Here is a 14,253-nt window from a genome sequence, read left to right on the forward strand (position 1 = left end):
TTATTTATGGACTATTTTTTTATGGCAGCATGTAAACAATTCATAAGCTGTAATAAATAAGAATGGTGAGATGGAGTCACCCTGTCTGAAACCCTGCACAGCGAGGGAGATTGTAAACAATGAACATGATTTAATACACAACATAATATGGCATGATACAAGGTTTTTAACTATTTAAGGATAGATTATTCGAGTCCAAAATATTTCTGCACATAATGGCCATTCTATAGAATCAAAATCTTTTTTCAAAGTTATGTGGGATAAACATTGCTGAAATATCTTCCTTTTCTATTTTTCTATCAAACTATATATAACACACTAACAATCCTAAATATATGTAATTTTTATTATAAGTAAAATAGTTTGCCTTATTATTTTAGGCAACAGATTTTAAATTCTGTTTCTAAGGCTGATGAGGCACTTTTGAGATCAACATTCAAAAGTGATATTGGTCTTCATTTCTGTTTTAAAAAAGAATTGATTTTCCTTCACTTGGAATACATGCAACAATTCCTTATTTTGTGTAGCTGAAAAACATTCATTTTCACCTGCATTAATGAGAGCTCTAACTACAAAAGGCCAAAAATCTGATAAAAATCAATTACAGAAATCTATAGTAAATCCATCTGAACCAGGTAATTTTCCATTTTCCATATCTTTCAATGCTGAGAGACAATATGGTAGCAAATGTGGACCTTCAAGTTAGTTCGCCTTCTGTATACACTGCTCCCTCGATAACTTGCGCACAATGGGTTCTTCATTTTAAAAAATATTTTCTTTAAAAAAAAACGGGATCCACGCCGGACACCGCATTATAAGCGGGTTCGCGAGTTATCAGGATGCGAGTTGTCGAGGGAGCGGTGTATTACTTAAATCTGAATCAAAGAGATTATCACCCATCCCATGATTTCTAGATGAATACAGATTTTTAAAGAAAGACATTTGCTCCCAGACTGATGCTGATGCTTTGATCAATTATACCCAATGTTAAAATGTATTTTAGGGTGAGATTATCTGCAATGCATCTTTTTCCAAGTTGCAAACAAATTTGCAGATTTTTTCATGTACTTTTCAAATAGCTTTTCTTCTCAATATAATACATTTGATACTGTTCCTTCATGAATTCCGTCTAATCTTGTGTCTAGAATAGTGATTTCACCATATTTATCATCATCTCTTATCTTTTTCTTAAGTATTTCCTCCATAATTTCCTTGAAAATTGACGTTTCTTTTAAAAGATAAATAACATATAGGTTTTTCCCAAGTATTATCATTTTAAGTTTCCCAGAATAATTTATTATCAACAGAGAAATATATGGTTTATAAAATTTCATATTCATCAAATTTATATTGATCATCTGCCTCAAGGATATAATGTTTAACCGTAATCATATATTCATGATCATTTAACAGACTGTTGTTTAATATCGAATAACACTTATGATCATCTCGGCTTTCTATTCGATCCAGCTTGGTACTTTGTTATGGAGCATGATTTTATCTACTTGGTTTTGGTGAAGGCGTCTACACACTGCAATGAATTCAACCTTTCCTGTTACTAATATTAACATTTTTTCTGGGGAATTTAGCTATCATACATTTTAGATGGTATCTTTGGATTATCTGATTGGTAGATATCTTTGATTTGATCACAATGGTTGTTAGAGGACCTTCAATTAATTCGAGGAAGAATACTGTCATACCATTAGATTAACATGTTATAAAGATGCATTCCAAGGGAAAATGGAGTAAATAATTTTCATTTTCTATGCCATATATATTCAATTTTGTTTGAATTACTTCTGTTTTGTGTGTAATATTGAGACTGAATATATCAAAAAGATATCTTTCTGGTGTTCAGGTCATTTAATTCAAGTTCCAGCCCTTTCACTTTACTTCTGATACCACATTGATTGGGTAATCATTTCTTGATTACAGGCAGTCATATGCAATAAGTTTTTCCAAGTTCAAGAAAACGGGCTATTTATTTTGCAAAGGAAAACAATTATTTTGCTACAATGGCATCAATACTGTTTGAGATTGCAAAATGGAGCTGAAACAGTCACCTTCACCTGCTGTTATCTGACCTGTACTTGGAACCCTGCCATAAATCTTTGTAAACGTCACGGAAATAGCAAACGTGACAAGTAAAAAATCTAATTTTGTATTACTGGAAGTTTGCAAAGCAATTGTGAAGTGTTTGCTATAGACAATAAATTGGTTTACATCGCAAAGAAGACCAAAAATGCAATGTTTGATTAATATTTTTCTGACACCATCAGATATGCCTTTTCATGAAGTAGTCTGCCTTTTCTTCAAACACTTTTGCTACCAATTATGTTAGCTGATGCAAATGATCCTTGCAAGCAGCTACATTTATTTTGTTCAACGATTCCACCCTGAATCTCATAACAGTAGATCATTAAATTAATTCATACATAAGTATGTTCTTGAGCCCTGTTCAAGTTTTTGTACATGAACTCCTTGCCTTTTATCCTCACTCATTTCAAACTTCTATTAAGGTTTAGACCTTTCAAATGGATAATAACTATGGCAAATTTGACTTAAGCATGAAGTTGCAGAATCACTGTACATCACCTCATGTCTGTCAAGTTACTTTTACTTACTTCTTTTCAAAAACTTCTTAATCTATTTCAACAAAATTTAGATTAGGTACTTTCCATAGAATTCATCTCCTCATCCAAATCAATGTAATTGAATATTTCCTGCCAAAGAGCTGGAGCTCTTTTCTGCATATCTTCAGAGACTGATGTCATAGAAACAGCCTGCTCAACAAGAAAGCTAGTAGGAATTCCAATCTTTTTTTCTTGTCTGCATTTGTCATCATAGTACCAGTCTGGATACCCACAGAGCAGCATCAGAACAGCATAAGCTTCACCATTATTTGGGCAGATCCAAAACCCTGGGGATCCTGATGCACCTTTGTCAAATGAGCAGTGCAGAAGAACTCGTTCTGGATCATCAATACCGACAAAACCATCCAGATTAACATGTTGAACACTCCATTTCTTGGCAGCTGTTATGTCGTGTGGTGCAAGTGCAACATAGTTGTATTTGTCTGTCCTTTTTATATCAGCTCTTGAATGACCAATTAAGTGTCCATGACTTGCATCTCTGGGCAACTTAGCAAATTTGGTCAAAGGTGGGGGGTAGATCTTGGTATCAGCTTTGAGCTTAATAACAGCTGTATCCAGATAATCACTAGCATATAATACCTCAGGTTCAAAGTGAAATGTGAGGTTCCCATCACTTGTTCGCGAATTCCTTTCATAGGAGAAATCTATAAACACATTGACCTTATTCAGCTGATGATTTGGAGAGACCTGTATCTGCTGTTGCAGTGGAACTGGGGCTGAAAAAGTATGATTACACCTGTTAGGTCAAGGCAGCAAACATTTTGGACTTCATAAAAACATTCAGGTCATCTACAGATGAATAAAAACAAGGATATCAATTGATGTTTGTTTTGTTTTAATCATGTAAACAAGGTTTTTGTGAAAGAACAGTACAAATGATGCAAAACAAAAATGTATCAACAAGGGTACTGTGAGTTGTACTACATTATACACATTATAGTCCCATGTTGGCAGTAACATGATGAAGTTGGCTCTGTATATTGTTCACTAATAGGTCTTAATGATGTTAACTTTTAGGGCAAAGCATGCAGCCCTGAACTAAATCAAGTGTGTAGAAACCATTATTTTCTTATCTGACTTTCAATGACCTTAATTTTTGGATGCCAAAATTTTTTTGTTTCTATCTCTCCCTAAGTTTTAGAGCCCCACAGTGAATGGTCCAGGAACCTGCTCTACAATAAAAGTTATTGTGCAAACTCCATTTTTCTTCGAGTCACAACTACACTGGTCTCTGCTCTTTTGACCCACAAACCATCACTTCTCTTAATTTAGGTACAAACTTGCCCCTAACCATGGTAAAGGTAAATGGTCTGGAACTAAAGTTATTATGTGAAAACTATTTCCTTTCAGTTACAGCAACCTCGACCTGTTGATGCCTGCATCAATAGGCTACATTATTACTCTGTGTGTAAGCCATCCTAACAATAGCTGAAAATGTGTTAGGAAAAAAAACATTAATGTAATGACCTGAAACTCTAATCATACCCACTGTACAAATACAAATATCACTGTCAAATTTATATTCTCTATCTTAAGTAGGTTTTGTAATACACTTTGATCTAAGCCAAAACATCGAGAAGCAATTTTGTAATACAATTTGATCTAAGCCAAAACACAGAGAAGTGATTTTGTAATACAATTTGATCTAAGCCAAAACACAGAGAAGTGATTTTGTAATACAATTTACACAAATAACAAGATAAACCAAGACGATAAAAAAATGTATAAACTTTAGGAAAGGTGAAATACTTGTTTAAATGTATATCTGCTCTTCCCCATAAAACTTTTATCAAATAATGGAGATGAGTGAATCGTTCCTACAAAATGAAGGTATAAGAAGTTATGAGGCCCTCTTTCGCAAGTTTAACCAGTGAAAAACCATTGTCCTTCCAATGCTTGACTTCTCAAAGTCTTTAAAACAGTCACTCTGCAGACTGCTGTATAGCTTGCTCGACAAATTCTTCATCACCAGCAGTTGTACTGAAGGATGGCTTTGTTATGAAGCACAGCCAGTGATGCTCCTGATATATGGGAATGACAGCTGGTACATCAATCAGGTTGTCTGCACATGACTGCCTTTTTTCATCATTCACTATGGTCAGCCATCTGACCAGATTCAACTATAAAAGGACCAAATGATAGACTGGTCCAATAGGTGACCTGTGAGATTAAAATGGCAATCAATGCTATCTCCTTAAAATAACCATCAGAGGTCATTTTTTGCAATATTGTAAAAGCAAGGATCCTTACACAGTCACCCATACCTGGAGACTGAGTTAACATTTGACCGGTCCCAGAGAACCCTGAATATATAAACAAGATTACTGTCAAACTGAAGGCCTATCTTCCTCCATAAACCCCTTGACCTAAGGCATACTGCTACCAAGGATGAGTTTTAGATCTATAATGTGTGCAAGATGACTGCCATTTTTGTTTGTTCTTCAATTCCAAAATATATATATATATATATATATATATATATATATATATATATATATATATATATATATATATATATATATATTACTGGGCTGATAATGTCGTAACTTCACTTTTTCATGTCATGCTGCAGGCTTGACTCTGAAAGACTTTCTTCTATATGATAAACTTAATTCACTTGCATAGACTTTACAAAATGCATAATATGATCCAACTCATAACTTTAAGAATATGGAAAACATAAAGGAATACTCTTCCATATAAAGCTAATTGTAACTCAACATATTTTATTCTCATTCAAATATGTTTCATAGGCCACCATTTTTCCACAAGATTGCACTACAGAGAAAAGTCAAGCCTGTAGGCCAATCTGTGATACTTACAATGTAACAAATGTCATAGAGAACCCTATATGTTATATTAACGACTGCCCACCTGCCATGATAAATATCTTTGGTTATAGTCTAAATTTTGAATAATCAAATGATAGCCTTAACATAATACAGAAATATAATCTTTCAAACTGACATGAGAAAAGTACTCAGAAATTCAAATGAGAAAAAATACCATGACAATGTTTATAAAATAACTTTACAAGCCATTGACACATTTAATATTTATTATAAATATTTTCCATATGAAAAGCTACAATTGGATGTCATTGATAAGCAAGCTACGAGAAAGCAAGTAATGTTCTCAAAAAAGTTCCACCTCCACACATAGAAAGTGAAGTTCAAAAGGCCATACAAATACAAATGTCTGGTAAATATGAAATATACACAAATAAAACAAACACTCAAAGAAACTTAAAATAGCGACATTTTGATACCAAACTCAGAAGATAATCTATTATATTTTAATTCTTTGGAAGGAGTAGTGGTGGTGGTAAATCTAAGGACCTTTGCCATACCATTAAACACTTTGTATCAACTAAAAGTTCTTTGATCTTGAAAGATGAGACTAGGATTAAGTACCCAGTAAATCTAGTGCATTTTTCTTTTATGAAGCATTAACATTTTAAGTATATGGAAAATGATTTTCTTGTCTGTGCTGTAAGACAAACAGGGCAATAAATCTAACAAGAATTACTGGAGTGTAGAAATAACCAACCTTCAAATCAACTTGCCCAACTCCAGAGACAAGCTCAAATTTGGTTTGGGCAAGCTCAAATTTCCAAGTAACTTGCCCAAGGGGAATTTTAAAAAAAAATTAAGTTTGTGTTCGACTGTTCCATTATTAATTGAAGCTAGTTTAGACAAACAAGGAATAAATATTGCTATTCTAACTTTATCAGCATCATTTCAATCATAATACCTGTATGTATATAGGGGATTAGCCATTGTTCAGGTCCCTAAACTAACCTTGGGCACTTTGATATCTGTATAAAGGTTGTTTTTATGCATGTTGCTGACTTTAGGCGAATAAGGTTTAACTGTTAATAATATGACTTGTGAGACTTCATTAAAAGGTGTGTTTGGAAATAAAAGGTACTCATCAATAATGATAACCACGAGGATTCAATTCAAAGCATGACCACTGAAACAATAATGTCACACTCACACACGGTGTTCATGGTATGTTGTTTATGTGGTAATTAGTAGGAGACCAGTAAGTAAATACTTCTTGATAAACAATTAAATGGATAAAAAAATATGTGTTCTCAATCTCAAAAGTTGGCTCGTCAAATATTTTCATGCATACCATTTCAATGTGACTAGATGATAAAATTAAGGCATATGGAGGTTTATATTGGAAGTTACAAATATACACCAGACAGAATGGACAGTGCTTTTCCTTGATCCTATAATATGAAGTTAAATAGTGCTAAATATCACCCATATATTGGCATGCATATTCAGTATTATGAGTAGTATACATGTACACTTACTTTAGTTTGTATAGTCTGTCACGTTTGCCTGCCCGCGATTACGTAAGTAGGGAACAAAGGAATGGGTTAGCGCCATGAGTATGTCGACCCTGCACTGTCATGGCGATTCGCGTTTGTACAAGAGCCGCTCTGTTAGGTGTCAAAACTAACATGTAGATGTTAGAAGCTTTGTGCTCGTATAAAGGACCCTCGATGCTGTTGTAAATCTCCCCGCTTTAACAGATGGCCTGAGGCTCGTCTGTTAATCTGAACCGACTGGGGTAGAATTGATATCCAATCGGAACTGAGGAAGGGTGGGGCCATCAATTCAAACCAGAATTTAACAGTCATTTGGGCTGGGAACGAATTAGTCATTGTGAAGCATCGTGCTGACAAGTTGTAGCAATAACTCCAGGAGCCAATCGTGATTTGGCGGGAAAACCCTTGGTACATTCAAGGACAGAAAGCTTCGTAAAGGTCAGTGAGTTATTTGCTTGACTGTTGCAGAATGTTACGGCATTGTAATTGTAATTATGTGCAGTATGTATATTTACTTACTAGAATCATTAGTACGTAGAATTACCTTTGTATTGTTTAATTTACATGCGTACTTGAGAAATGAGCTATGATTATGTAGATTGCTCGCTCATCAGAATTAATATTGTAATTCGCTATTTAGTTACTTCGTGGTAAACTAGTGTATTTATTTATGTGATATTCTAGATTTTGCAATTGTTGAATTAAATTGTAACTTTGGAAATGGTTGCAGTGTGTAAATTTAAATAATATGGATATTTGAATATTTGTGTACACTTGTGGGAGTTGTAATGTACAGAAATGCATCTGATTGTGGTGATATTGTTGAGAATAATGAGATTAAGAATATATATATATATATTGATGTGACGCAATTTAGTGATTTCTTTGTAATAAGTAGGATAACGCTCTTAATGCAACGTTGTTTCTATAAGAACGTGTGGATTTTTCGATGTGCATGAATGCGTGACCAAAGATGTAGATAACCATGATCTGATGACTGATTGATTGTTGATGTAGTGTGAGGCGAGATGGCTAACACAAAATGCTAACGTCCTTGTGTTTTTCGTAGGAAGCTTTTGGGGATAGAACTACCAGGTAGTCAAGTCCCGAGTCTCAGAGAGACAGGACAGAACAAGGCAGTAGGCCGAGAACAAGCCTAGTTGCTCGAGGAAGAGAGAGAGAGAAGGAGGAGGAGAAAGGAGACAAAAGGGGAAGAGCATAGGAAGAATCGGAATACGGAGAACACCGGAAGGAGGAAAGGAATTGGCAGAGTAAACACAGATGAGTAGAAACCAAGTAAAGGGGAAAGCCATCTCACACTATAATCACGTGATGAAATAGGTTGTCACATGGTCGAGAGGAAGAAGATTGGTTGAGAAATTAATATCGTTTAATTTGTATTAAATTGTTATTTTTTGAATTTCACCTTGGTGTTCTTAATAATTTAATTGTCGGTATTGCTGACTGGGGGCTCGGAGCTTTACCTCTCTCTATCACTAATTTCACTTCCTACAAAACAAGTCAGGGTGGGAATTCCACAGTAATTCAAATATATATTGGGAGCATCCCACCCCAATGCATAACAGTGGGTCACATAGAACTTCACATAGTCTAATCCCATAAATTGGCATGCATATTCAGTATTATGAGTAGTATACAAGTACACTTACTTTAGTTTGTATAGTCTAATTCCATCTATTTGACAAACTCGGATTCACTAAAGTCATCGGAGAAACAAACTGAACCGAAGGACAGTTACTTGTTTGAAGCTTCTGCATGCTTTCATAGTACTTGTAATGGTTTAATTAGGTGAAAGCTACCTTTGCATTGGGTGCATGGGTCAAATAGTTATTATTATAATCTTGAGGAATACCAATGCAAATCACCTGACAGCATACTGAACCAGGGATATTTAAACTTAAAAGAATGAATATATTATACATACATACATACATACATACATACATACACACACACAAATACACACATACACACATATATTTATACAATCTCACAAAGATCCAGTGCATTTGGAATGACCGAATTTTATTTGCTATATAATTTGCAACCTTTATATCATAATTGTTATAAGCTAAAATGAATACAAATTTCATAGGTGTTCCCTCAAGTATTGTCTTGCAAAACGCCTTCATTTACCTGCAAGTACTTAAAGACACTCACCTCCCATAAGAATCTGATCAACAACATGTTTTGCTGTCATAATGTAACTAGGTCCAACACGGAATCCTGTGCCACATGTACTGTGAGATCTGATAATGCCAACAGATTTTGCCCGTTTAACAAGCTCTTTATGAACAAACACTGCCTCAGTCTGATCAATGTCAGCTTTCATATCCCCTGCATGTCCAGGCAGTTTCTGAAGTGGCAAAAATGGCATATCGTGGACTTTATCCTTGGAAGCCAAATTGATTTCATCCTGTACCTCAATTGTATTGTTCTTTGTTGTTTGTGTATAAGATAACGATGCTGAAACAAAAAAATTGTGTTTAGATGTATGGTTTATATAACTGCTATATTAATGTCTATGTCCCCAAATTAAGCAATTCATTTCCTATCAATACAGGACATGAGATATAAGGCCCAATTAAACCTTGTTACCAGTTCTCCTAGTTAAAGACCAGATGTGCTTATGTGATGAACTGCATCTATTCCAGCATCTATTCATGAAACATGGAACACAATTCAACCTGACATGTGGATGGTTCTAAATGCAGCTGGTGCCTTTGTAACAGCCACTATGTCCATCACAGTGACAGAGTTGAAAATCTTGTTGCTACTCCTCCTTAACATACATATATATATACATACATACATACATCGATCCATCAATCCATACATATATACATATGTACATACATACATACATACATCCATGCATGCATGCATACATACATACATGTATGCATACGTACGTACGTACATACATACATACATACGTATATACATACATGCATACGTATATACATACATACATATATGGTCTCATTGATATGGCATTACCACTAATATACTTATTATGATACATAGTTTATTGTGTATTAACAGATAATAGCAATTTCTTTTCCAGCTTAGGCCACACACATTGTGGCCTTTTTGAAAATCTTGTTAATGACATTTCTCATGAATGGACAGTCATTTTGTTATGGGTTTTCAGTAAGAGACCCTATGGACAGTCATTTTGTTATGGGTTTTCAGTAAGAGACCCTATCACCATTTGTTTAGCATACATTAGCAATTATAATGTTACTGGTTAGAAATGTCATGAAACTTGGCACACAGTTTTATCTCCAAGTCTAGTTGATCGCTGCTAAAAATGGTGCCCATGAGACATAAAATATTGTTGCTACTTTTACCATCTTGAAATTGTGTGTCAAACATTAGAATACATGCAAAACATATGACACATGAATGACACAACACCAACCTATCTCCAAACATTAAAAACAAAAACCAGGGAGGATGTATTTACTTACTAAAATTCATGAAGGAACCAATTATTCCTGAAACTGCAATGATCCCACTGATAAAATGTCTGAATTCATTGATTTTCTCCTTTGGCCTTTTGAGAATAAATTGTGTTCATACATGATTCAACTGACTACCTTAACAAAACACAGAACACCAACCACTCCTCATTATAATGGATGTCTATTACGTATACACCAGCATCCCACATGAGAAAGTCAGGAATGAAGCATGGGATGGTCAACCTGACCCTTGCCCTCCATTAGGCTATTTGGTAAAGTTTTTAAACATGTTTTCAAGCTTATTTAACAGCAAACACTTCCTACAAATTAATGAAACCAACTTTTAGTGAAATATATTTATTTGATAATACTTACCCAATCATAATACCTTAAGAAAACTACTACTACCTCACAAATCCAGCTCTCCCAGGCTAAAACAATTTAGCTAAAAAGCTAAATTGTATTTGCCCACCTAGGCAGCAGTTAGAGTTATTACCCTCTGAGACAAGGACTGTAGCAAATCTTATGATATCTCCAGTTACTACTGAAGTGGAAGGCACGCTCTCTATATTGAAATAAACAGGAGAAGGCTGAGAGGGAGTAATGTATTAAGATTGGTTAAGTATTATCAAAGAAACACTTTACTAGAAAAAACTGGTTTCTTCTTCAAATATCTCAACCTAACATAATACCTTAGGGAACAGGTAAGAGGTGGAGGAAGATCTTATTACCCCATAGATAGAGACGGTCCATCTCCAGTTCTCTAAGGTATGTGAAACAATTGTCCCTACCACAAATTCAGCAGAAGCCATGAAGCTACATCTTTATGAGTCTGTTGAATGAACAGTAACCTTTTGCACCACAGATAAAGGTTCCTCCAGACTGAATTGAGCCCTTTAGGATGAAAGATCTCTGATAAAAACTTGATAAGAATCCTCAAGTCTCCATCCTGGGATACTAACAGCGAAGAGACAAACAGATAAGTCTTTTGTTTGTCTGATATCCTCACTTCTATGATAACATTGTGTGCCAGGAATCATAGAATAATAGGTTTAATTGTGATTGGTGTCGTTTCTGGTCAAAGGGCCTTTGGAAGTTTGGTATCGAGGTAGAAAGTGCCCTTGTGTGCTCCACTGAGAATATATTCTATTGCCTATTAAGGTAGATGGCCATCCCACTTAAGAGATTCTCCACCACTTGTTGTGACAACTGTTAGTTTTGAGTTTTCAAGAGTGTATTTTAAAAAGATTGAGACATCCAGGTTCAGTAACTCTGGATTGGGATTAAACACCTGCCATCATGGTTGCTCAATGCAGGTGAGGGAATAGCTTGATACCTGGCAATTCTGTTGCAAGACTGATGAGGTTGGTCCGAAATTTCCATTTGAGTGAAGTAATCTGAATGAGGAGATGCTACAATTTTTTGCTTCATGTATCACCTTCAGAACCTGAGAAATCTAAAGATTCTGAAACAGCACTGACTATCCAAGCCTTCTGGATCTAGGGCTGGAGAGAAATGTTGGGCTTTTGGCATTCCACTTTGCCGCCAAATAGGCCCATCAAAGATAGAAATGTTGGGCTTTTGGCATTCCACTTTGCCGCCAAATAGGCCCATCAAAGATCAATCCCACTGAGCATATATTGTGTGAAAACGGAGGGATGAAGAGACTGTACTGTTTGTATTAGTTCATTCTTGTGGTACATTGAGTTCCCAAATACATTAGAATATATCTAATTTATACATATATTCTTTGTTGAGGACATCACTTTAAAAAATATCAAAGAAGAATAAAAAGGTATAGGGATCTGGTTTTGCTTGTCTGTTTGAGGTAAGTCAAACCAATGAAGTTGTTGGACAGAATAACTCCATTCACAGGTAGGTTCTCCAGCCACCAACAAAAAACTTCCAAAATGGTTTTCATCTCAGGAATGGTGTAATGTAAATAATGATCCTGAGAGGGTCCATACTCTTATGGCAATCCAAAATGGTAGGAGATTTGCTTTCCCAGTCAACTGTGTCCATATCCAAACTGATTGCGATTCCTGGAGGAATTACTTTACGAGGCATCCCCAACACGAGTCCTGAGTGGTTTCACTTCCTTCGAGATGCAGCGTCATATTGTGCTGACTGGGAAAGTTGGTTCAATGATCACAGATTTCTCCTCCATTTAGACTATAGAATCACTCTGATGGGAGCTCAAAAATGTAAACTACGGCTAAGATGACTGCTGCTGCTTTGAGCAAACCACACAGAAGGAATTCTCAAACAGATGGATTGCTCCAAGTATACAAGGAATCTATCATTGGATAAACTCAATTCTCGCTCCTGGGGAAACATATTTGTTTTACTTGAATACGGATTTCAGACCTTATTGACCGAAACCTTGAAAAGGTATGAGGACAAAGATGTCCTTTTTGATAAGGAGATTGAGAATGAGAATGTGGGTAACATGTGAAATCTTGCTCGAAAATATAACTAGCCTATTGTTCTTTATTGACAAAGGCACATCTACACCTCTAGTCTCATACAGGAAACGTACACAATGGTAATTGATGGACAGACTAATGGACCAAAGAATAATGTACAAATATTGAAATGAGCAATTAAGGCTTGGATTTGGATTTTTTAAACATAGCCTTAAGAATTTTTCAGTCATATTGCTACAGTGTCTGCAGTGTGGCAGTTTATAGCTATATCTAGCACTGGGATATCATGCCGCTTACATGTAGCATGATGTCCCACCCAGGCACATTATCCTGACACCAGGCTGACCAGTCTTAACAATAACCTCTTAATACTTAGCTACAAGCGAGTTAATTGTAAGCAACATTTTAAAATAATGCATCAGCAAGGGTTTGAGCCCATGACCTCCCGTATATGAAGCAGATGCTCTTAACTACTTAGATCACTGGAGTCATATGAACAATTTAGAAAGCAAAAAGCAGAGCTGTATCACTAGCATATATATACCAAGTTTCGCAGAGATAAACTGAGGTATGCTCTGGAAATAAAAGTATGAATGATGGACAACTGATGAAAAGAAAAATGGATGAAAAATGTTGTATCCAAAAAACTGTGGAATGCCTGAAAAGGCACATCTAGTCTACTTGTCTAATAGATGTACCAAATTTCAAAGAGATATCTTAAACAGTTTTTGCACCAGAAAAGAGAGTGTAGACAATGAATGGATTGACTGAAAAACTAAAGGATCAAACATCAGAAGTACTGAAACAAGCAAAAAAACAAAAAAAAGGCAATGTATAAAAATAATCCACAGTAAACTTATGTTGCAAAAACCAATGTTAGAAGGTAGGACAATCAGGGTGCAACTCCTCTAAAGTATGACCCAGAAATCTGAAAAACATTCAAGGTCTCTTTAACATAAAGTGATTATAGTTCTATACTATGAGGACTCCAATGTCTTAGACAATTCGGGCCATAATGGCAAATAAGTGATTTACTATCATGATCAAATGATAAAACTTCATGAAATTTATTCATTATTTCAGTCTCTGTTACTACTAAGCCACATAAATCGAAGATGTGGCTTATATAGTATGCTTTAATAAAATGGGTTTGGTTATTTCTGATTATGTTCCCATAAATTCATTCATGCTGGACCTCTATGCATCACTAGTCAACTCAGAAGACCAATTAGAAGTAGAAATGACACACCATGGAACTGTCTATCCACCATCTCCTTGATCTCAGAAAGCTCCTTCTCTCTTTCTGCGCCACACACACTCTGCAAATAAAAGATGGG

The 14,253-nt window shown here is 35.3% G+C and overlaps 1 protein-coding gene across 1 annotated transcript in view; it reads right to left on the bottom strand.

Moving 5' to 3' along the window:
• Window positions 1-328: 328 nt before the first annotated feature.
• LOC149799388 (uncharacterized) overlaps window positions 329-14,253 on the bottom strand; it is a 33,134-nt gene continuing 19,209 nt past the window's right edge. The window contains exons 3-5 of the mRNA XM_089958726.1: window positions 14,166-14,235; window positions 9,184-9,489; window positions 329-3,373 (exon numbers count right to left, since the gene is read on the bottom strand). Of these exons, the coding sequence (XP_089814852.1) occupies window positions 2,670-3,373; window positions 9,184-9,489; window positions 14,166-14,235 (1,080 nt within the window). The 3' untranslated portion in view covers window positions 329-2,669. The remainder of the gene's footprint in view (window positions 3,374-9,183; window positions 9,490-14,165; window positions 14,236-14,253) is intronic.

This window comes from Sinohyriopsis cumingii, chromosome 5 (assembly GCF_028554795.1).
Source record: "Sinohyriopsis cumingii isolate HCF-2022 chromosome 5, ASM2855479v2, whole genome shotgun sequence".
Taxonomy (NCBI): Eukaryota; Metazoa; Mollusca; class Bivalvia; order Unionida; family Unionidae; genus Sinohyriopsis; species Sinohyriopsis cumingii.